General features: G+C 39.0%; 2 protein-coding genes across 2 annotated transcripts; both read left to right on the top strand.

Moving 5' to 3' along the window:
* The first annotated feature begins 5,931 nt into the window (after window positions 1-5,931).
* On the top strand, window positions 5,932-6,946 carry LOC123634939 (olfactory receptor 7A17-like). Its single transcript, XM_045546622.1, has one exon. It carries the CDS (start codon window positions 5,932-5,934, stop codon window positions 6,883-6,885), a length of 954 nt encoding a protein of 317 aa, XP_045402578.1. The 3' UTR covers window positions 6,886-6,946.
* An 11,669-nt stretch (window positions 6,947-18,615) lies between these two features.
* Window positions 18,616-19,578, top strand: LOC123636398 (olfactory receptor 7C2-like). Its single transcript, XM_045548868.1, is given in 3 exon segments — window positions 18,616-18,670; window positions 18,673-19,142; window positions 19,144-19,578. Coding segments are annotated over 3 exon segments (960 nt in total).
* The last annotated feature ends 4,450 nt before the right edge of the window (window positions 19,579-24,028 follow it).

The following is a 24,028-nucleotide window of genomic DNA, read 5'->3' as shown; positions in this document are numbered from 1 at the left end:
CCTGACTGTAAAACTTGGCCACCACAACCTTAACACTTCAAGAGTGGGTCCACAGACCAGAACCGGTAGAATCAACATCAACTGGGAGTTCGTTACAAATGCAGAATCTCTGGGCCATCCTGAACCTGCCAAATTAGCATCTGCATTGGAACAAGCTCCCCCAAGTGATTCTTGCACAGTGAAGTTGTGGAAGTTCTTGTCTTTAATAGAGTTTTCCAACCTACTCACTTTTGACATTTGTGCTGGGGAATTCTTTGTGGTGGGGGGCTGTCCTGTGCATTTTGGGTCATTGAGCAGCATCCCAGGTCTCAACATGCTAGGTGCCAATAGCACCTCCAGAGCTGTAACAACCAAAATTTCTCCAGATATTTCCAAATGTACCCTGGAGGCAAAAATCCCTCCTCATTTAGAACCATTGGCCTCATGAGTGAGAACTGGAAACATCTCTGCAGAGTTCCAATCAAAGGTCATACCTTATTCCGTTTGTAACATTGGGCAAATCACTTAACCCTTTCGAGCTTCATTTCTGCAAATGTAGAATGAAGTTCATCATAGTATTGACCATCAAAATATGGACTTTTATTTTAAAAATTAAAGAAGACATTTATTTATTTATTTATTTTATTTCAGCATATTACAGGGGTACAAATATTTATTTATTGATTATTTTTTTTATTTCAGCTTATTATGGGGGTACAAAAGTTCAGGTTATATATATTGCCCATGTACTGCCCATCCCCCTGAGTCAGAACATTCAAGCATGACCATTCCCCAGATGGTGCGCAACGCAGTCATCATGTAGGTATACACCTATCCCCTCCCCCCGCCCCCCACCTCAGTCTGATACCCAATTGGTGTCATTCACAAATGTGCATTTAGGTGATGATCAGGGAAACCAATTTGCTGGTGAGTACATGTGGTGCTTGTTGAGACGAGTCTTACTCTGTCATCTGGGCTAGAGTGAAGTGGCATCATCATAGCTCACTGCAACCTCAAACTCCTGGGCTCAAACAATCCTCCTGCCTCAGCCTCCCAAGTAGCTGGGACTACAGGCACACACCACCACGCCTAGCTAATTTTTTTCTATTTTTAGTAGAGATGAGGTCTCGCTCTTGCTCAGGCTGGTCTTGAACTCCTGACCTCAAGTGATCCTCCCACCTCAGCCTCCCAGAGTGCTAGGATCACAGGCATGAGCCACCACACCTGGCCAAGACAGTCTTTATAAGGTAGTAATCACAGGACAATGTGAATACAAATATACTTCTTATAGTTAACAAGTGTGTTATAAATAAAAGATGAAATGCCATCTCTTAACTTGTGTTACAAGCATGGAACTCCTAATTTCTTCATCAAAAATGTCATGAAGACAAGGGATGTAGTACCCATGATTTTACAACAAGGGAATACAAATATAAATATGAAATCTCCCCCTTGTTGAAGAGGGCAGTAATTTTCTGGAGAGATCAAGGGGTTAAGTCCCCACCACAAGTCAATGCTTAGAAATTTAGGAAACCTAGTCTAGAGATGTTCTTCTGTCTTAGACCTCAGGGAAAACTTTGCCTCAGGGTTGGGATAAGATGGTGGGAGGTTAGACCTCTGAAAGGCAGGAGACTTCAAGGAGAAGAAATACTAAAGACTAGATTCACTTAACTTTTAACTTGGTCTCTTGGGGACAAAGAATCTGTGTAAGAAAAAGTTCCATTTTGTGCAAAGCAATGTCCCACAGGGAAATGATGAGCTCAGGGCTGTATTAATAAGAGGAAAATGTGCCTGTTGCCTAATGTCTCCTCCGTGGTTGTCATGTACAATCTTGGGCTGGAAGGGACATGATTGTTTCTTTTGGAGTCCTAATGCTGGCTTCGAAACCAATACTTGACTCCTTCCTGTTGTCTTGTCTGATGACAGAGTTTCAGTCTCCACCATCAATCATCCAGGAAGACATTAGAATTTCCACACAAAAACCTTCCTCTGAGAGACCCTATCTAGGTGAGTCTGACAGACCTGTAGGTACTGCAGGAAAGCTTCAGAGAGAATGGAAGCAGAGGACATTTACTCGAGGTCACCCAAGAGCCAAACCTGCCTAATCCAGACCCCAGAGATTGCAGTGGTTGTTTAATTGATTGGTTGATTGATTCAGGTTTTTGTTTACAATGCTAAAAACAGAGGTGTCCATTGATCTCAGTAATGTACTGGTCATTGCTGACATTTAAGTAATGGAAGCCTAATTAGAAGAGAGAATTGTAGGCGTAAAGCGGTTCCAATAGAAGTAGAACAAATGTTCAAGGACTTTTGCATTTATGGGAAATAGAAAAATAAAGTATCAGCTGGGGAGGATATATACTGAAGTGAGGCATTTCTATTTTTTATTTTTAAGACAGGGCATATCTGAATAGGCTTCTACATTGGTGAAAAAGATCTAGACCAATAATAGATTGCTTGCTAACAATACCTTGCTACAATAGCTTGTGAGGCATACATTTTGCAGTTATCTTCCCTCATGCTAGGTATTCAGATGAAAAAAAATTCTTTATTAGGTGGAAAAGGGTATACTATTGGGATTTGCTTGCAATTATTTCCTTATTGCTGAGTCTGAATATATTTGTGGGTTTGTTAAACATCACTTTTGCTATTGCAAATTTTCTGTGTGAGTTCTTTGCTTTTGTACAGTGAGTTCACAGGGCTTTTATTCTTGTTCCTGATTGCATTCTGTCAAACAAAAGAATTGGAGGGTTTTTTTTTTTTTTTACCACTTTTGCTGTTTACCATTTAGTTCTTTTATATATGTATAAAGGTATTGGGGGAATGTATGAAAGTTTATAAATTTCGTGTGGTCAAATCTGTCTGTCAGTCATATCGTGCTCGTCTCGTTGCTTTATAAATGTACAAAGTTCTTCTGCATCATTTGAGTAAACAAAGTGCCTTTTATACATTTCCAACTTGTTTTCACATTGCTGTTACTCTTCAGTGTGCCTTTTAATCTTTTGTGATTCAGTCTATGTCTATACGTCGCATTGCCTTTGACCATAATTCGGAAGGCATTCTTCTTCATCATTTAACTACAGATTGCCATTTAGGAATAGCATTAATAGGGTGTCGGACAGATGTGGTGGTGAGGGGATGGATGTATACATACATAATGAGTGCTATGTGCACCATCTGGGGGATGGACACTCTTGAAGTTCTGACTGGGGGGAGGGGGGCAAGGGCAATATGTGTAACCTAAACTTTTGTACCCCCATGATATGCTGAAATAGAAAAAAGATTGCCATTATCTTTCATAAGTATATTTGATCCATATTTCTTTGTATAATATAAAACCACAAATTTAGATACCTCTAACTCAATTATATGTTATGATCTCTTATGTCTAGGTCTTTGCAACTTTTATTACATACCCATGTTGAAATCATTAAATTATTGCAATTTTATATCTTGTTTCAGTTAATTATCAATATGGAAATAATTTAAAATGAACTAGTAAGAAAAGTCATCATTAGTTTAAGATTAATAAGTTTTAGTTTAAATATATTACATTAAAATATAAAATCTGCTCTAAGAAAAAAAATACTCCTTTCAATTTTGTTTAACACATTGTTATTTTTGAAACCACTATATTTAACCTGGTTTTATTTCCGTACCATTCATTTTATCTCATAACTTCTCATTTTCTTAAAATTTGTTTCTGTTTCTTACATAGGCTTTCACGTACCTTTGTGAAAACACAAAGGTGAACAAAGCAGGTGAATTCCCTGTTCATTGGTGCCTTGCATTGTAATGGAGATGACAGAATACAATCAAATAAATGTACATATGACATAATGTCCTCAGGGATTAATTATATGAAGGATGTTTTTCAGTGTAAAAGGGTAGACTTATCGTGGTGTGTGCAGGGTTTTATGGAAGCCTTTGCATGTTGGAAAAAGTCCAGATCCAGGACTGGAGTGTGCCTGTGGGATTTGTCAAAAAAAAAAGAGAGATCAAAACACAAAACCTAAGAATAGCAAAGAATAGATACCCAGACACGAAAAGTGAGAAAGTTGCCTGCCTCATCTTATATAGGACCACATAAAAATCAATTTTTCAGGCCAGCTGTGTGGCTCAAGTCTATATATGATCCCAGCACTTTGGAAGGCTGAGATGGGAGGATCGCTTGAGGCCAGGAGTTTGAGACCAGCCTGAGCAAGAGTGAGACCCCATCTATATTAAAAATATCTTTAAAAATTAACAATGCATGGTAGCACGCTCCTGTAGTCCCAGCTACTCAGGAGGCTGAGGCAGGAGGATCGCTTGAGCCCAGGAGTTCGAGGCTGCAGTGAGCTATGATGATGCCACTGCACTCCAGCCCAAGTGACAGAGCAAGACCCTGTCTCAAAAAAAAAAAAAAAAAAAAAAAAGATCAATTGTTCAAATCATCATGGAATAGGCACGGGAAAAAGCAAGTTTCCTACTGTGTCATATTTTTAAAGGTCTAAATTTTGTCATTCTTTGTAGATTTCCTTTTTTGAATTGTTTGTCTATTTCTTTTGCTCATTCTTTATATTTATGTGTTCAATCTGTTAAGTGTCTTGGTGTCAAAAAAATATTACTTTTATCTTTTGGGCAAACTTATTTTTGATCTTTTATTAGTTCTGCTTGGTATCAAGGAGATATAAGAGGAGCTGAAGTGCTGCCATAACCAAGGAAGCTTTTTCTCCCTCCTAATCCCTTAGGAACTACCTGAGATTATTAGATATTTCCCCCCCTCAGGTCCATTGAATTCCTGTCTCTGTGTTTATCAAGCAGATATTTTATTTTTATGGGGTTTCTTTTTAATTTTCTTTAACCAGAGGGCAGACCATGGCCATACCAAAATGGAAGATAATCTGCTATTGACAGCTTGCCTTGTGTCCCTTCCTGTCTAATAGCATAACTGGAGGTGAGAAGGGTATGCTATTACCACACCCCAGGAGTCCTCATTGTGCATGTGTATCTGTGCTGTTCATGTGTGGGTAGGGGGAAGTGCCTTTAAGGGTGAGAGCAGGTTTCAGAGCAGAAGAACCTGGGCTCAACATATTCCAAAATGTTACATAATATAGAGGTCAGAACTCAAGGCAACATACGGAAAGAAAGAGGAGGTGCATTTCAATACAAGGGACGCCTTTGGAGACAATTTATTCAAGTGCAAATACAAAACCATCTGGAAAGTGGGACTCCTTGTATCTTGGAGTTGCAGCAGCAACGAGGCCATCACATTCTGCAACATTCTTGACACCATGTATCATCAGTCTCCTTCTTGCTAATCTCTCTTGCCACACTGAACTTCTTGTTGGCTTTGAGCCTCCCTAACAAGTGTCTTCCTCAGGGCCTTTGCACTGGCCATCCCTCCTTTCGGTCACACAGATTACCAGATATCCTCATGGTTGCCAGTCTGTCTTCCTTGAGGTCTCTGTTCAAATGTCACCTTGTCTGCTAGACTTCCCTGAACACCCAGTAAAAATTAACACCCCCATCCACTCTCTCCTTTCTACCTTCTTTCTTTCTTTATAGCACTTGTCACTATCTGACACAGTATAGGATTTCCTTTCATTTGCTTGTATTCTTTCTCCATGTTTTACTGGAGGGGCTTTTGTTTTCATTCCAGCACTCTTCACTCATTGTCTAGATGATGTCTGGAACATGATGTTCATTCAATTTACATTCCCCAAGGGCATGAAAGAATTTCTCATCAAAATGTTTGAATACATGACCATTTAAGGAAAAGCTGAGCATCATGGAAAAGAAATTTCTAATCAGATAAGGGATGGGGGATCCCCTAAAGGAGATCTGATCCATACATAAATCATAGAAATTAATTTCTTGACTGTAGAATATAAATGATAGCATTTCTGACAGGTCTGTGATGCATGCTTGTGTCATGTTCTGTTTCTCTTCTTTTGTAGTCACCTCTACCACATGGCACCAGAGAATGGTACAGGAATTTCAGAATTTCTTCTTCTGGGATTTTCAGAAGAACATGGATGGCAACCCCTCCTCTTTGGGGTGTTCCTGTCCATGCACCTGGTTACCGTGTTCGGGAACCTGCTCATCATCCTAGTCATCATGGTATACTCCTACCTCCACACACCCATGTATTTCTTCCTCTCCAACCTGTCCTTTGTAGACATCTGTTTCACCTCCACCACTGTCCCAAAGATGCTGGTGAACATCCAGACACAAAGAAAAGTCATATCCTATGCAGGCTGCATCACCCAGATGTACTTTTTCATACTCTTTGTGGGGTTGGACAGCTTCCTCCTGACCGTGATGGCCTATGACCGGTTTGTGGCCATCTGTCACCCCCTGCACTACACAGTCATCATGAGCCCCAGGCTCTGTGGGCTTCTGGTTCTGGTGTCCTGGATCATGGGTGTCCTGCATTCCTCATTACATAGCTTAATGGTGTTGCGGCTAACCTTCTGTATGGACTTGGAAATCCCCCACTTTTTCTGTGAACTTAATCAGATAACACACCTTGCCTGTTCTGACACCTTTCTTAATGACGTGGTGATGTATTTGGCAGCTATGCTCCTGGGTGGGGGGTGTCTTATTGGGATCCTTTACTCTTACTCTAAGATAATTTCCTCCGTACGTGCAATCTCCTCGGCTCAGGGGAAGTGTAAAGCATTTTCCACCTGTGCATCTCACCTCTTGGTTGTCTCCTTATTTTACTGCACAAGCCTAGGGGTGTACCTCAGCTCTGCTGCTACACACAACTCACACTCTAGTGCAACAGCCTCGGTGATGTACACGGTTGTCACTCCCATGCTGAACCCCTTCATCTACAGCCTGAGGAATAAAGACATAAAGAGGGCTCTGAAGGATTCTTTGGGAGGGAAACTAGAACAGGTCCAATTGTCCTGGGGCTGAAGGTAGACCCATGATGGCAGGGCCCAAAGCCCCAGAGCCAGAGATGGCTATTGTTTAATCAGATCACAGATGTAGAAATTATTCATTCTCCTTATTTCCTGAAGTTTCCATTTCTTTGTACTCAGCTGCTTTATCAAATTTAAGCAACTTCCTTTATGAAGGTTTCTGCTCTCTCTGATATTAAATAGATTTTTTTCCGTCTGTCATTTTCCTACCTTCCCAAGATTATTCCTAACCTTGGGTCGGAAACAATTTGGAGATTCCTATTTGTTCCAAAGAGTGATGAGTTGCAGTAGACCTGTGGAATAAACTGCAATTGACAACTGAGGCCATTTATACAATTTTATTGGAGAAGAATTTCTGAGACCACGGTTTTTTTCACTTTGTGCCTGCCATTTATTTTTTTGTTAATATGTTTAATTTTATGGATACATCACAGTTGTACATATTTATGGGGTATATGCAATATTTGGATACAAGCATATAATGTGTAATGATCGAGTCTGGGTAATTTGGCTATCTATCACCTCAAACATTTATCATTACTTTGTGTGGGGAACATTCCAAAACTACTCTTCTATTTCTTTTGAAATATACAATAAATTACTGTTAACTGTAGTCACCCTGTTGTGTTACTGAACACTAGATCTTTTTCCTTCTATCTAATTGTATTTTTGCACCCATTAACCAAACCCTCTTCAACCCCCCTCCCCACTACCCTTCCTAACCTCTGGTAACCACCATTCTGTTCTCTACCTCCAAGAGTTCAAATTTTTTAGCTTCCACATATTGAGTGTAAACATGCGACATTTGGCTTCTTTCACTTAACGTAACAACCTCTAGTTCTTCTATCCATGTTGTTGCAAATGATAGGGTCTCATACTTTTTTAAGGCTGAATTGCATTCCATTGTATTTACATACCACATTTTCTTTATCCATTCATCCACTGGTAGACACTTAGACTGATTCCCTGTCTTGGCCACCGTGAATAGTGCTGCAATGAACGTGGGAATGCAGGCGTCACTTTAATACTCTGATTTCCTTTCTTTTGGATATATACCCAGCAGTGGGATTGCTGGATCATATGGTAGCTCTATTTTCAGTTTTTTGAGGAATCTCCATGCTGTTTTCCATAGTGGCTGAACTAATTTACATTTCCACCAATAGTGTAAGTGCGTTCCCTTTTCTCCACATCTTCACCAACATCACCAATCATAGAGAAACACAAGTCAAAGCCACAATGAGCTATCATCTTACCCCATTTAAAATGGCTATTATCAAAATGAAGGAAAATAACAAACTTGTCATTCATTTCTCTATCGCTATGTTAACTGCTCCTCCTGATAATGTAGACTTTAACACACTAAGGTGTTTCATAGCTGGGCATAGCATTTTACTCCCCTCACTGGAATCCTGTCCTCTTTCGGCTCAGTGTCCACAGTACCTGCTATATTCCCTGGTAAAGAGTAGGAAGGCAAAAATTGCTTTTCAAATATATGTTCCAAGTGTCGTTTACACAGAAAGAAAAATTTGCATGAATCAATTGACTCCATATGGCTTTATAGTCAAAGATGACTGTAAACACGATGTAATAAAATTTTCAATCATACATTGAATTACTATGGAAGATTTGTTTTTGATGATTTATATCTACTCCTCGAAGGGTGGAAGTATGGTGTCCACATGTGACAAGGTTTGTTCATCCAAGTGAAGAATTTGTTGTCATGGTCTATATTATTTTATCATACCCTCTTGCTGTTTCTACTTGAAAATTCCAGTGCTGTCTACAAATAGATCTCCTTACCTTGTCCAGAAAAATATTTTTCCCTTTAACAAATTGTGTCGTAAGCATTAAAGTGCAGGTGAGTGGGCAATATGTGTATTTACTCTACCACCAATTTCTTCACTTCTTTTATGATCTAAAGTCTTTTCAACCATTGTGATCAAAGACAACTCACCCAAAAGCTTGAATTCCAATAATCCCTCTGGGAATGGAGACTTGTGAGTCATGGTAACAAGTTATTCCTACAAAAATACACACATCCTTTCAATCTCCTGGTTTCCTGAAAGGGAATTTCAATTGTAGTTTCTTTTTCATACAGTTATCTGGAAAAAAAAAACATGAATAAACAGGTAACCATCAATGCTGCCTTCAAATATCAGAACAAATGTCAAAAAAAAAAAAAAAAAACAAGAAGCAGCAGATTATTCTGAATGTCCTCAGTTCCATTAGCATCGATTATTGTATCAGTAAGCTATTGCTGCATAACAAGTCATCTGATAAGAAATGGTTTAAGATAATGCTTTTTCTAGTGCATGGTAGTGTATGTCTTCTGGTCTTTGCTGGTCTCCTATGCATCTTTGGTCAGCTGTGAGTTAGTTGGAGTTGTTCTATTAATGTTGTATTTGTTCTCTCAAATTTTGGGGTTTTCTGTCTGTAGGCTGGTCTAGGGAGACCATGGTTGGGACAACTGGACACAGCTCCACATAATCTCTCCTGCTATGGCAGGCTAGCCTGGACTTGTCCATATGGCAGAGGCAGGGTTACAATTAAGATATCAGCAAAAACACATCTAGACCCCTTGAGGCATACTGTTACTTCCACCTTATTCTATTGGCCAGAGCAAATTAAAAAAAAAAAAAAACTAAACTAAATCTAGCCCAGATTCAGAGGTAGAGAAATAGACTCCACCTCTCGATGTGAAGAGTTACAGTCACACTGTGAAAGTCATGGGTATAGAGAAAATCAGTGAAGGGGACATCTCTGCAAATGGTCTACCACCATGCAATTTTCAAGTCAATGAATGAACTTTTATTACATCCTTCAAGACGCAAACCTTGAAGAATGATTCCTTCCACCTCCATCCTCAGCAGTTGAATACATCTCTTGGAGAACAGAGTGAGGAACAAATGACATGTTCAATAAGAAGCCAAGAAAATTCCACTGCTAAGATATAAAGACTCCCCAGATATAAATGTCCCCTTACTGACCCTCCCCTCCAGCTTGCCATTCTTAGACTAAGAAGAAATAAACATTTTTTTCTTTTAGATACTTCATCATGTCCATGAATCTTATTCTGACACATTGGTTAATGAGCTGGGGGAACTGTTGTTTCACTGATAACATTTTAATGATGCAGGAGAGCCCCATAAGTGATGCATGGAAGTAGAGAGGAGGGAAGTGTGGACTTTATCTGCAGAAACTCCAGGAACACAGAGATGGACGTGCCATGAGCCAGGTCTCCAACTAGAACCTTCTTCAACAGTGGAGGGTCCTTGGGTTTCTCTCAGCCCTACCCTGCTCCCCCTTCACTCTCCTTGTCTCAATTTCTGGGTCTTTTCACTCTCCATAGCATGAGCATTCTTCTCTAGGTCTGATCTTTGCTCTATCTTGTCACTCCTACCCCTGTGACATTTCTTATAAAATCAATAGAGGCATGTATAGCCCATTCTTTACATGGAGGAATTGTTTTATTCAAATATAATGTTCAACTCAATGAATTTCTGCAAATTGAATACAGCCTAGGAACTCTCTCACCTGTGCTACTTTCCAGCACTCTCTCCCACCACCCAGGTAACCACTATTAGGACCCTAACATTATACATTAGTGTTGATTCTTCTTGCATTTTACACAGAGGAATCATACAATGTCTTCTTTAATGTCTGCCTTATTTCATGAGTTCATCCCTATTATTGTACTTGGTTGTAGAGCAACCATTCTTATTAGTGTGTTGTCTTCCATTGTTTGACTAAACCCATTTTTATGTATCCCATGCACAAGCCAAGTATCTGCTGTGTCCCAGAAATGCATCTAACCCACAAAGATATTTTCAGACTCAAAGTCAAGGGTTGTAAAACAAACTTCCAGAAAAATGGAAGCCAAAAGAAAGTGGGGGCTATTCTTATATCAGATAACATAACCTTTAAAATAACAAAAGTAAAGAAAGACAAAGATGGTCACTATATAATGGTAAAAGTAAAAATCCAACAAGAAGACTTAACAATTCTTAATATTTATGCACCCAACACAGGAGCACCCAGATACATAAAGCAAACCCAGTTTGATCTAAATAGTATGATAAACAGTAATGCCAGAGTAGCTGGGGATTTCAACACCCCACTGACTGAACAGGACAGATCCTCCAAGCAGAAAATAAGCAAAGAAACAATAGACTTAAACAGAGCTCTAGAACAAATGAGTCTAACAGATATCTACAGAACATTCCACCCAAATAAAGCCAAATATATATTCTCATCAGCTCATGGAACTTTTAAAATCAATCACATCTTAGGCCACAAATCAGATCTCAACAAACACAAGTTTACACTATATTGTTATTAACTTAGTCACCATGATGTACAATAGATCTCTTGAACTTATTCTTCCTACATAAGTGAAATTATGTGTCCTCTGACCAACGTCACCCCAATCCCTGCACCCCTGTGCAGGCACCCCACCCTGCAGGCCTACTCTGTCCTGCACGCGTGCTGGGCCCTGCATGCACTGTGCCCTACAGGCCTGCTGCCTCCCATATGCATGTGCCCATCCCGTGGGCCAGCCCTGCCCTGTATGCACACCTTGCCTCACCAGCCTGCCCTGCCACCACAGCCCGTGACAACCAGGGGAATGAGGGAGGCAGGGCAGAGCAGCAGATTTAAAGCTCACAGTATATCCGCACCTACAGTACATCACATCTGTGAAGATGTGGAATCCATCTAAGTGCCCGTCAATTCATGAGTGGATTAAGAAAATATGATCTCTATACATCACGGAGTACTACTCAGCCACAAAAAGGAATGAAATCATGTCATTTGCAGCAACTTGGATAGAACTGGAGACCATTACTCTAAGCAAAGTGTCTCAGGAATGGAAAAACGAATACCACGTGTACTCTCTAATAATTGGGACCTAAACGATGGGCACACATCGACACAAAGAGATGTAAAGGTCATTGGAATTCAAATTGTAAAGATACAGTACATCAGCTATTTACATAGCATTTCCATAGTGCTAGGTATTATAAGTAATCAAGAGATGATTGAAAGGATACAAGAGAATGCACATAGGTTATATGCAAATATTACCCCATTTTATATAACAGACTTCACCATCAGCAGATTTTGGTATTTGCAGGGGGTCCTGGAAGCAATCCCCCATGGATACGAAGGGATAACAATGACTTATGGAGAAGAGAAGTAGGAAGTTAGTCCAGGAATAAAGCATTGATCAGGTGAATGTTGCAACATTTGAACATGTAAGCGTTGTGAACCCCATAGCAGGTCTTCTCTTCTGGTGAAAAAAAAAAAGGTTTCATCTTGTTGATTACTCTTTCAGGCTGAAAATAGTCACTCAGAGAGGATGCTCTGTGTCCTACTGTTCTTATTTTCCAGAACTGCTTTAGTAATGTTTGATTTGGGCTCTAAAAAGCCATCCCTTGTGAATTGTTAAAGAGGGCCTGTACTCTCTGAACTGAAACAACATGGACCATCCAATGGGTTTGTTTTTAACCTGTAAAGATGCAGACACCTACAAAGTTCTGCATGTGCTGCCAACAATTCCCCCACCACTGTACTTCTCTTTTGCATGCCTGAAACTCTCTCTACTTTGCACCTTCAATAGCAATAATAGAACTTGTGGCCCTGGTCCACAACTCCAAAATAAGGTGCTGAGGAATCAGATGGTCTTGAAATGTGTGCTCATGCCTTTGATAGACAAAGAAACTCCATCGTTTTTTTTTTCTTTGAGACACAATCTCACTCTGTTGCCCTGGGTAGTGTGCCTTGGCATCAGCCTTGCTCACAGCAACCTCAAACTCCTGAGCTCAAGAAATCCTCCTGCTTCAGCCTCCTGAGTAGCTGGGACTACAGGTGTGTGCCACCATGCCCAGCTAAATTTTTTCTATTTTTAGTCACCTGGCTATTTTTTTCTGTTTTAAGTGGAGATGGGGTCTCGCTCTTGCTCAGGCTGGTCTTGAACTCCTGACCTCAAGTGATCCTCCTGCCTGTGCCTCCCAGAGTGCTAGGATTACAGGCATGAGCCACCACGCCTGGCCGAGAAACTCCATCTTAAATGTTGAGAAAATATTCATGGGAGAGTCCAGTGAGCAAGGGAGGTAGACCCAGGGAGAAGAAAAGAACGTCATAAACAAAGAGCCCCAGGAGAAGGAACATACATATCCGGTATCCAAGATGCTCCCAAGGATCCAAAACTGCAGAAAAGAAGTTCTTTTCTATCTTGGTTCCCTTGTTCACAGGAACCAAATTGCTCAGAGACTAGAGTAACAATGGAACAATTAATTGAATGAGCATTCATGAGAATTCAACCTCTGAAGCCTCAGAAGTTGTAAATATGCCCTTTCTCCTTTTTCCTACAGCTCAACTGTTCCAGGACCCTCTCAGAGGACGCCTGACACCAACTCCCTGCCCTTCCTCAAAGGTGAATCGAACCTTCACTACTCAGGAAAGAAACGACCGAGGGAACTAGAACCTCAGCAATGCCCTTGGAGCACCTGGTGTGGAAAACAGGTATGGATAGGGGCAGGCAGAGCTGTCAAAGGAAGAGCTTTGGTGGCACAAGTGCAGATAATGTGATGCTAAGAGTCCATTCACTTAAAGCATTCCAATCAATTCCTGTGTCTCTCTCATCTTCTTTTCCTCTTAGCTTCCTCTTGGCTTGCTTCCCCTCTCTCCCTTCCAGAACCCAATTCTGAGGATCTCTCACCTCCTGAACAGTGGTCAACCTTCTCTTAGATCCCCAATATCTCCCAAAATTTCTAACCCAGCCATCTGAGCTGAATTTCTGAAGCCATTACAAGTACCTCCATTCCCTCTATCAAAGATGCTCCCGTTTTCTTTCATCTGTAATATCTTATTCATTCATTCATTCATCCATTCATTCATTCAAGAAGCATTCCCTGGGATTCCATGTGGTTAGCACTGACAAGCCCATCGCGTACGTCTTCTGATGTTAGTTTACTTAATATCTCTGTGTCTCTGTCTCCACCTTTGTAAAGTGAGGATAATAGTGATATCCAACTTCATAGGATTATTAGGAGGATTAAATTAGATCGGCCTTACGATCCAGCAACCCCACTGCTGGGTGTATATATCCAAAGGAAAGGAAACCAGTGTACTAAAGAGATGTCTGCACTTCCGTGTTTACTGTGGCACTATTCACAACAGCCAAGACATATAATCAACCTGAGTGGCCATCAGCAGATGACTGGGTAAAGGAAATGTGGTGTGTACGCACAATGGAATACCATTAAGAATGAAATCCTGTCATTGGCTGCAACATGGATGAGCCTAGAGGTCATTACGCCAAGTGAAATAAGCCAGGCACCCAAAGACACACATTGCATGTTCTCACTCATATGTGGGAGCTAAAAAAGGGGATCTCATGGAGGTACAGTGAAGAATGATGGTTATCAGAGGCTAGGAAGGGTAGGGAGAGGGGGAGGGATGAAGAGAGGTTGGTTAATAGGTATAACAATACAGTCAGATAAAAGGAATAAGTTCCAGTGTTTGTAGGATGTTAACTGTAAACTGTATTGTATATTTCAAAATAGCCAGAAGAGAACATTTGAAATGTTCTCAACAAGATAAACGTTTGAGGTGATAGATGTTCCAATTACCCTCATGTGATCATTACGCATTGTATGCTTATATCAGAATATCACATGGACCCCATAAATATGTACAATTATGTCTCAATTTTTAAAAATAATTGCCGTAAATATTTTTGAATAAAATATGAGGGTTAAATCCAAAGATACCATGCATTGCCAGTTTTTTAATAGTCTCTAACATCTAGTGATCAGCTGTTTGTGTTAATTATTATTACTGCATTGCTATAAATATTTTCCTTCATTAAATCAAAAAAAAATAGTGATCATGTTGATAAAATGAACCCAAGGCATATAAAACAGCACAAGTGCTTGACATTTGGAAGTCCTTAATAGATTTTAGCTATTGTTACTCTCATTTGTTGAGTATTTACAAGTTTCCAGTCCCTGTTCCAAGAGTTTTATTTTTTTTAAGCTATGAAGGGCTTTATTACACAAATTATTCTAATCACATTCCCAGTAATAACTCCTACAGGTTTGGCATGATCCATTGAAAAAAAAAAGAAGTCATTAAATCATAAAAAAGGGTTCATCAAATTTTAAAGGATTTTTTAGCTTTTTTTGAATTACAGAATATTACGGGGATACATACGTTTTGGTTACAAAATTTGCTTTTGTACAGTTTAGGGGGGAAGGGAGTGGGTACATTCACATCTAACCAGGAGATTTTTAAAATTTTTGTTAATATTTGAAATGATTGAGATCTATTTTCCAAGAGCTCCAACTGTACACACAAATGCTACTTTTATTCTCTCTTGGAGCCATGTTTTCTGTTACTTTTTATTTTTAGATAATTTAGAGTGACGGAAAAGTCACACAGAGAGTTGCCGTAGTGACAAAAATGTTAGGAACCAGGTAGAAGCAAGGGTTGCAAAACATCCTGGATATGCTCTACGCCACCAAACACCACCTTAGAATGGCTACTGCTTTTTACATTCGTCTTTGGTATCAGTTGCCTTAGCAATATCATGTTCAGTTAAAATACATTTTCAGCTACCAGCCAAGCTGTCATCTGAAAACAATGATACGCTGCCTTTTCAGTACCGAGGTCTTTTATTTCTTTTTCTCCTTGTACTGCATTAATTGGTTCCAGGGCACTGATAAATAATTAATAATGACACTTCTTCTTTTTTAATACTTAAACAATAATTCTGCTATTGTGTCTGCCATAGGGCCTCACCAGGGAATTTTTGGAGGTAAGTTTTGTTGTTTTTTAAATTCCTTCCTTGGTTTTTGATCTGTTATGCTCCATTCTGAACCAACTTGGGACACATATTTTCCCAGAAATTAAGTTTGTTTCTTGGAGATTTTCATATTTTTAACATGGAGTTATAGGTAACATTTTCTTGCAAAGCTGAGTATTTCCTTATTTGTGTGTTCATTTTTCTCATTCCTAATTCTAGGCATTTCTGGTCTCTCTTTTTATCCCTTTCCTTAGACGTCTAACTTTTCTATTCGTTAGTGCTTGGCAAAGATTAACTGTGGAATTTTTTTTCAGTTCTAGAATCTTTCTTCTTTTTAGTGCATTAACTCTGTTTTTATCTTTTTTTTTAAGAGATGGGGTCTCATTCTGTTGCCCAGGCTGGAGTGCAGTGGCACAACCACGTCTCACTGTAACCTCAAACTTCTTGGCTCAAGTGATCCTCGTGCCTCAGCCTCCAGAGTAGCTCGGACTACAGGTGTGCACCACTGGTCTAACTGATTTCTTTTATTTTTTGTAGAGATGGGGTCTCTCCCACCTCGACCCCCCACAACACTGGGATTACAGGCATGAACCACTATGTCTGGCCTTTTATTTTTATTAACTGCTACTTTCGGTTTGAACTAGGTTCATTTTGTGAAATTTTTATTACCAGTATCTTCAAATTTTAAAGTTTTTATTTTTTGAGGCTAGACTACGTATGTATTTATTTGAAACTTTTGAACAATATCCTAAAAGATGAATCTAAAAATCAAGATTAACGTTACCACTCAAAGATAATCCTTTTTCATATTTTGGTGTATGTTGTAGATAATTTTTCTGTGCAAATATATTTGTAATTACACAAGATCTATATGCTGATTTAATTCTTCCAGTCCAGAAAAGGAGACCAAGTATCTTTTCATAGCAGTATCTGAAATGTTATTTCTCTTTCCATATGATGGAATTTTGGATTCTTATTCTTTTTCATAAAGGACTTTTTAATTCCCTCAGTAAAAATGTTATTTTTTATTTCATTTTTATATATTCATAGTAAGAATGAAAAATTTCTCAAATATTTATTACCTTTTTTAGATTTTGTTTTATGAATCTTTAATACTCTCTTCCTTTTCCCCAGATATGCACCGATCTTTCTATGATACATAATTCTTTAATTATGACTTAATATCTCTAGGTTAGAGATATTAACGTTTATCAGATAGATTATTTGTGTATTCTGTTTTCTGCATGGCATATTTCCTCATTCAGAATTTTTCAATTTGTGGTTCCAATTACTGATCTTCGCTTCTCTTATTTCTACTGAAGATTTTTATTCAAAAAGAACTTCTACTTTCAAAGATTATACCTATACATGTATAAATTTGTATTATCTATCTATCTATCTACATATATATGTTTTTTTCAGACAGCTTATGTAGTCTCTTGTTCCATATTTAAAATTCAAAATTTACTTAGTAATATAGAGATAGAATTTAACATTCTTTTTCTAAATAGCTAATTAATCATTAAACACTTATTCATACAATTTTTTAAAAAATTAAGGAAATACCTAAATTTTTAAACACTGAGAAAGGCCATTTACAGATTATCTTAAGAGAAGAAAATACAAAAAAAAATTAATCCAAGCTGTATTTATTTTTAAGAAAACTTAGAAAGTAAATCAATGTCCAAAATAGGTACATTTTAAAGAGCCATTTCCATAGGGGGGAATATTTTGATGAGATAAGAATCAGATGACAGAAAACATACATATGATTCACTTCTATATTTAGAAACTCAGGAATTCGGTATTTAAAAACTCCATTTTTGTTAAGTTTATGTAAGGAAATTGATAATATAAATGAAATGTAAACAATGATTAATTAGGCGAGGCCCATTGGCTCATACCTGTAATCCTAGCACTTTGGGAGGCTGAGATGGGAGGATCTCTTGAAGTCAGGAGTTTGAGACCAGCTTGGGCAACACACTGAGATCCCCATCTCTACAAAAAAATGGGAAAAAAATTAACCAGGCATGGTGGTGTGCACTGTAGTCCTAGCTACTTGGGAAGTTGAGGCAGGAGGATCACTTGAGCCCAGGAGTTCGAGGCTGCAGTGAGCTATGATTGCACCACTGCACTCCAGCCTGGGCAGCAAAGCAAGATCCCAATCTCAAAAGAAAAAAAAAAAACAATGATTAATAATAACAGTGGCTACTATTTTTTAGCAGAAGGAGCGTCCAAGGTCCAGAGAATTTAACATGCAAAAATTACAGAAATGCAGCACAATAGAAGAAAGACTCTTTCGATGATTGAAAACATCTGCCTCGAATCAGGGAATTCTTATTCCCACGTGAATTGGTCAGAAAGAGCAAGAGTGGCCACCAGGGATGCTGGGCAAGGGCTGATTGCTTGGGGATGCAGGCAAGCCCTAGAGCAGCAGTCGTCAAACTTGGGTGTGCATGAGAATTCCCAAGAGAGCTTGTTAAAACCCAGAATGCTGGCACCATTCCTGGAGTATACGATTCAGTTGATCCGGTGGGTGTGATAATGCACATTTCTCACGAGTTCCCAGGTGATGCTAATTGATGTTGCTGTTTCAGGGACCACAGTTTGAGAACCACTGAGCTAGAGACAATTTTTCCAGGTAGCAATAGTAACTGCAGCTTGTCAGCAAAGAGATCCAATGATGTTGCTGTTTCAGGGACCACAGTTTGAGAACCACTGAGCTAGAGACAATTTTTCCAGGTAGCAATAGTAACTGCAGCTTGTCAGCAAAGAGATCCAATGATTAGCCAAAATGCATAACTTCTTGAGTTTCCTGGGTTTGAATAAAGGATATTGCAGTCATTCTGGGGAATGCCTATTTGGAGCGAATTTTGTGTTGCTTACTCTCTCTCTCTCCTAGACAAACCCAGCAGCCCCATGGAAAAAAGAAACCAGACAAGAGTGGGAAACTTCCTCCTCCTGGGATTCATAGAGACTCTGACTTGCAGCCCCTCCTCTTTGGGCTGTTCCTGTCCATGTACCTGGTCGCTGTGCTTGGGAACCTGCTCATCATTCTGGCCACTATCTCAGACTCCCACCTGCACAGTCCCATGTACTTCTTCCTCTCCAACCTGTCTGTTGCTGACATCTGTTTTGTCTCTACTACTGTCCCAAAGATGCTGGTGAACATGCAGACATGGAGCAAAGTCATAACGTACGAAGGCTGCCTCAGCCAGATATTTTTTTTCATTGTGTTTGGATGCCTGGACAATTTACTCTTGCCTGTGATGGCCTATGACCGGTTTGTGGCCATCTGCCACCCCCTGCACTACACGGGCACCATGACCCCCCGGCTCTGTGGGCTGCTGGCTCAGGCGTCCTGGTGCGTCAGTGTCGTGGGCTCCCTGCTGGAGACCTTGCCTGTTTTGAAGCTGTCCTTCTGTGCAAACGTGGAAATCCCACACTTTTTTTTGTGATCTTCCTGAAGTCCTGAAGCTCGCCTGTTCTGACACCCTCGTTAATAAAATAGTGGTGTATTTTGTCACCATCGTCCTAGCTGTTTGTCCTCTCTCTGGGATCTTCTTCTCTTATTCTTGGATTTTCTCCTCTGTCCTGAGAATTTCATCGGCCAGGGGCAAGAACAAAGCCTTTTCCACCTGTGGGTCTCACCTCTCTGTGGTTTCCTTGTTCTATGGCACGGGGCTTGGGGTCTACCTCAGCTCTGCGGCCACACCATCCTCTAGGACAAGTTTGGTGGCCTCGGTGATGTACACCATGGTCACCCCCATGCTGAACCCCTTCATCTACAGCCTGAAGAACAGGGACATGAAGGGGGCCTTGGGGAGATTCCTGGGCAAGGCAACGCCTCTCAGTGAATTACCCAAGGCCTCTCATGAGTAGCAATGTGCACAATACTAAGAACCAGAAAACCTGGCCCCCTTCAGCTAATATTTTGACTACTTCTGTTTTTATGTGGTTTTTTTTTTTTTTTGGTGTCTCTGCTTTTTTCCCCCCAGAATATTATGGGGATACAAGCATTTTGGTTACATAAATTGCTTTTGTACCATTTAAGTCAAAGTGTGCCCATCCCCCAGATAGTGTGCATTGTACCTGTTAGGTGTGGATTTACTCATCCCCTTCCCCCAACCCCGTTTTGTTTCCAATGAATGTTATTTCCATCTGTGCACATAAGTGTTGATTGATTGGTTCCAATTTAACAGTGAGTACATCTCAGTGCTTATTTTTCCATTCTTGTGATACTTCACTTACAACAATGGGGTCCAGTTCCACCCAGGTTAATAAAAGAGGTATTATTTCAACATTTTTTATGGCTGAGTAGAACTCCACGGTACACATATACCACATTTGATTAATCCACTCATGCACTGATGGGCACTTGGGTTGTTTCCACATGTTTGCAATTGTGAATTGTGCTGCTATAAACATTCGAGTGCAGGTGTCTTTCAGTTCTTTCCTGTGATCTTCCTTTGGGGTTTTTCCTGCCCTAGCTACTGTTAATAAAGCTATATATTATTAATAGATCTCCCTTTTCACTTTCTAACCTGTAATTTCAACTTTGTATGAATACAAACTGGCATTTTCTCAGTTATCTTCAGTAATGATTTGGATTTTTAAATGCTCTTTTTTAAAAAATGTTTTTATTTTTAATTATCATGTGTACATTATGGATTTTTAAAATAAATCAAATCTTACATGTTTAATGTATATCCTCAGAAGCAATGGGATGTGTACCTATTTTGGAAATGTTGCCCTGGAAACTCATTGACAGAAATGTTTCTTGAGGTTATGTGAATAAAATTAACTCAGACGATTTCTCTCTCCCTTTTTTAAAAATGTGATTCACTTTTCTTTTAGTCACACCAACTTTATTAAATTTTTCTACTCTACCATAATTTGAATTTCTTGAATGTCAGAGCTATAGCTTATTCATTTTTGTGACCACAATGCCTAGTATAGCTCTTGGTAAGGAGTCTATGCTCAGTGAATATTTGTCGAAGGGAGTGAAAAATAGATGTGTGGATGGTTAAATATTGAAAAAATAACTAAAAGAATGGAATTGGAATGTTCCTAACACAAAGAAATGAAAAATGCCTGAGGTGATGAATACTCTAATTATCCTAATTTGACTAATTCATATTGTATTCCCATATCAAAACATCACATGTACCCTATAAAGATATACAACTATTATGCACCCATAATAATTTTTTTAAAGTTTAAAAAATTTAAAAAATATATAATAGAATCTGGACCAGAATGATACAGATTTATTAATTTAATTAAAATGAGCTAGAAATAAATTCAAAGTTATTGATATTGATATTAAAAACAACACTCTGTATATGCCAGCACTGTTCAAGCATTTCATACACATTATCTCATCTAATGTTTCCAATAACTCTTTTAGTGAACAGTATCATTTTCCTGTATTTACAGATACAGAAGTGAGATCTCACGGTAACTAGGAAAGTAGCTCGAGGTAATGAATGTGGTGGTGGCAAGGCTCAAACCCAGAGCCACGTAAATCAGGCCACTCTCTTAGACATGATCAAACCTTATAACAGTAGTTACTAAACCTCAGAGGAAATAGGAGTTCTCAGACATAAATTCCTAATTCTACAATTATTCTGCCCCACCGAGAAATGCTCTGGGTCTGGGGACTGAAGACGTAAAAATAAATCCAGCCATAGAGTAAGAGTTATTAAGTTTCCTTTAATATTTTAATTTGACTTCCTTTGACTGTTCATGAAAATGAGCACATTTTTATGTTTTCGTATTAATGCTTTTTTTCAGCTTTACTGGAGTATAATTTACAAATTAAAAAAATGAACATATTCAAGATGTCCAAAGTGATGATGTAATATACATCTACATTGTATAATGATTTACTTGTACTTATTTTTTCTAAATTTTCAATTCACCTCCTTTGATCATTTATCATCTTAGATTTTTTTTAATTCCAATGGGATTAAAAGAATTTTTTATATGTCTACATTGTTATGCTGTGTAATTTCCAAGGCATTCTAAATATTTTTTATAGTTTTCCATTTGTCTTTTATTATCTTTATTGTTTGACCTACAGTGCTTAATGTGCTCAAATCCAACAATTATGTTCTCAGTTCTATTCCTTTCTTTTCTTCTGAGTTTACACTCAGAGGGTGAATCTCTACTTTATTCTAGAAGTTTACTGCTATTTCAGATCTTTCTTTCAACTTCATTTTATTATGGTGATTAGCATTAAGATCGAATTTAACTTGATTTTGCTTCCCATTAATAACTAATTATACAAGCACTATTTCTTTCAAAATTTTTATTATTCTGCTGCATTGATATACAGTTATGTGCCACATAATAAAAACATTTTGGTCAAGGACAGATAGCATATACAACCATGGTCACATAAGATTATGATGGAACTGAAAAATTCCTATCACCTAGTGATGTCATAGCTGTTGTATGTGATAGCACAATGCATTACGTGTTTGTGGTGATATCGCTGTAAACAAACCTCTATAAAAGCATAGCACATGCAATTATGTATAATACATAAGACTTGATAATAAACAACTGTGCTACTGGTTTATGTATTTACTATAATATACCTTTTGTTATTATTTAAAAGTGTACTCCTTCTACTTATTAAAAAAAAGTTGGCTGTAAAACAGCCTCAGGCAGGTCCTTCAGGAGCTATTCCAGAAGGAGCCGTTGTTATCAGAGGAGATGACAGCTCCGTGGGCGCTGTTGCCCCGAAGACCTCGCAGTGGGACAGGACGTGGAGGTGGAATATGGTGATAGTGACAATCCTGACCCCATGTAGGCCTAGGCTAACGTGTGTGTTTGCTTCTTAGTTTTTAACAACAACAACAAAAAAGTTTAAAAGGAAAATTTGTTTTAAAATTTTTTTTTAAAAAAGCACATAGAATAAGGATATAAAGAAAAATATTTTTGTACCACTGTACAATGGGGTTGTGTTTTATGCTGTTATTATAGTCAAAAAGTTTTAAAAATTGAAAAGGTTATAAATTTACAACAAGCTGAGGTTCATTTATTATCAAAGAAAGAAAAACAGTTTTTTTTAAATAAATTTAGTGTTGCCTAAGTGCACAGAGTTCACAAAGTCTATGGCAGGGCACAGTGATGTCCGAGGCCTTCACATTCACTCACCGCTCACTCACTGACCCACCCAGAGCAACTCTTAGTCCTGCAAGCTCGTCTCCTGGTAACTGCCCTATACAGATGTACCATTTTAAAATCTTTTATACCATATTTTTACTGCAACTTTTCTACGTTTAGATACACAAATACATACCATTGTGTTACAACTGGCTACAGTAACACGCTGTACAGGTTTGTAGCCCAGGAGCCATAGGCCGCAGCGCACAGCCTGGGTGTGGAGCAGGCCGCACCGTCTAGGTCTGTGGAAGTGCTCTCGGGGGTGTCGGCACAACCACAAAATTGCCTAATGCCACATTTCTCAGAGCATATCGCTGTCGTTAAGTGATGTATGACTGTATTTATTTAGACTCGAGTTCACAATGCTTTGATAAATATAAGCTTCTTATATATTGTAATAAAGAGGAGGCCAAATCTTTCATTTTTACTCTTCTTTTAAGAAACTTATCTTGCCCAATTATTCTTTGTGGAAAACGTGGCTGGTTGCCTTTCCAATATTTATTCTCAGCTTTCTCCTTAATAATAGAGCATCAATTTGTTTGCGGTGGCGATATACTCAGTTTAAAACATCAACATAGGGGTATCCTGTGTCTTAGTTCCCTATTGCTGCTGTAACCTATTATAACAAACTTAGGGGCTTCAAAGAACACAAATGTACGTATTACCTGACAGTTCTGGAGGTCAGAAGTCCAAAATGGCTCTCACTCGGATGAAATCAAGGTGTCTGCAAACCTGTGTTCCTTTCTAGAGGCTCTAAGGAGTAATGAAGTCATTATGAATTACCTGGGTGAGCCCTAAATCCAATGACAAGTGAAGACACAGAAGAGGAGAAGGATAAAGAGGAAAAGAAGGTGTGTGAAGACAGAGGCAGAGACTTCAGTGACGCTGCCACAAGCCAGGGAATGCCTGGAGCCACCAGAAGCTAGAAGAGGCAAGGAAGTTTCCTCCCCTAGAGTCTTTGGAAGGAATGTGGTCCTGCCTGCACCTTAATTTTAGATTTCTGGCCTTTAGAACTATTAGAAATAAGTTTCTGCTGTTTTAGGTCACCGAGTTTGATAATTTGTTACAGCAGCCACGGGACATGAACACAGGCCGTATGGAAGGTATTTGGAGGGTTAACAGGAGCAGCAGCTGTTTTGTGGCACACATATGTGCT

The sequence above is a fragment of the Lemur catta genome, chromosome 1 (genome assembly GCF_020740605.2).
Source record: "Lemur catta isolate mLemCat1 chromosome 1, mLemCat1.pri, whole genome shotgun sequence".
In the NCBI taxonomy this organism is placed as follows: domain Eukaryota; kingdom Metazoa; phylum Chordata; class Mammalia; order Primates; family Lemuridae; genus Lemur; species Lemur catta.
Note: the sequence above shows the minus strand (reverse complement) of the source record. Positions and strands in the feature narration are given on the sequence as shown.

What these genes read in the sequence shown, in the direction of transcription:
- LOC123634939 (XM_045546622.1), top strand. Translation starts at nt 5,932, where the DNA reads ATGGCACCAGAGAATGGTACAGGAATTTCAGAATTTCTTCTTCTGGGA.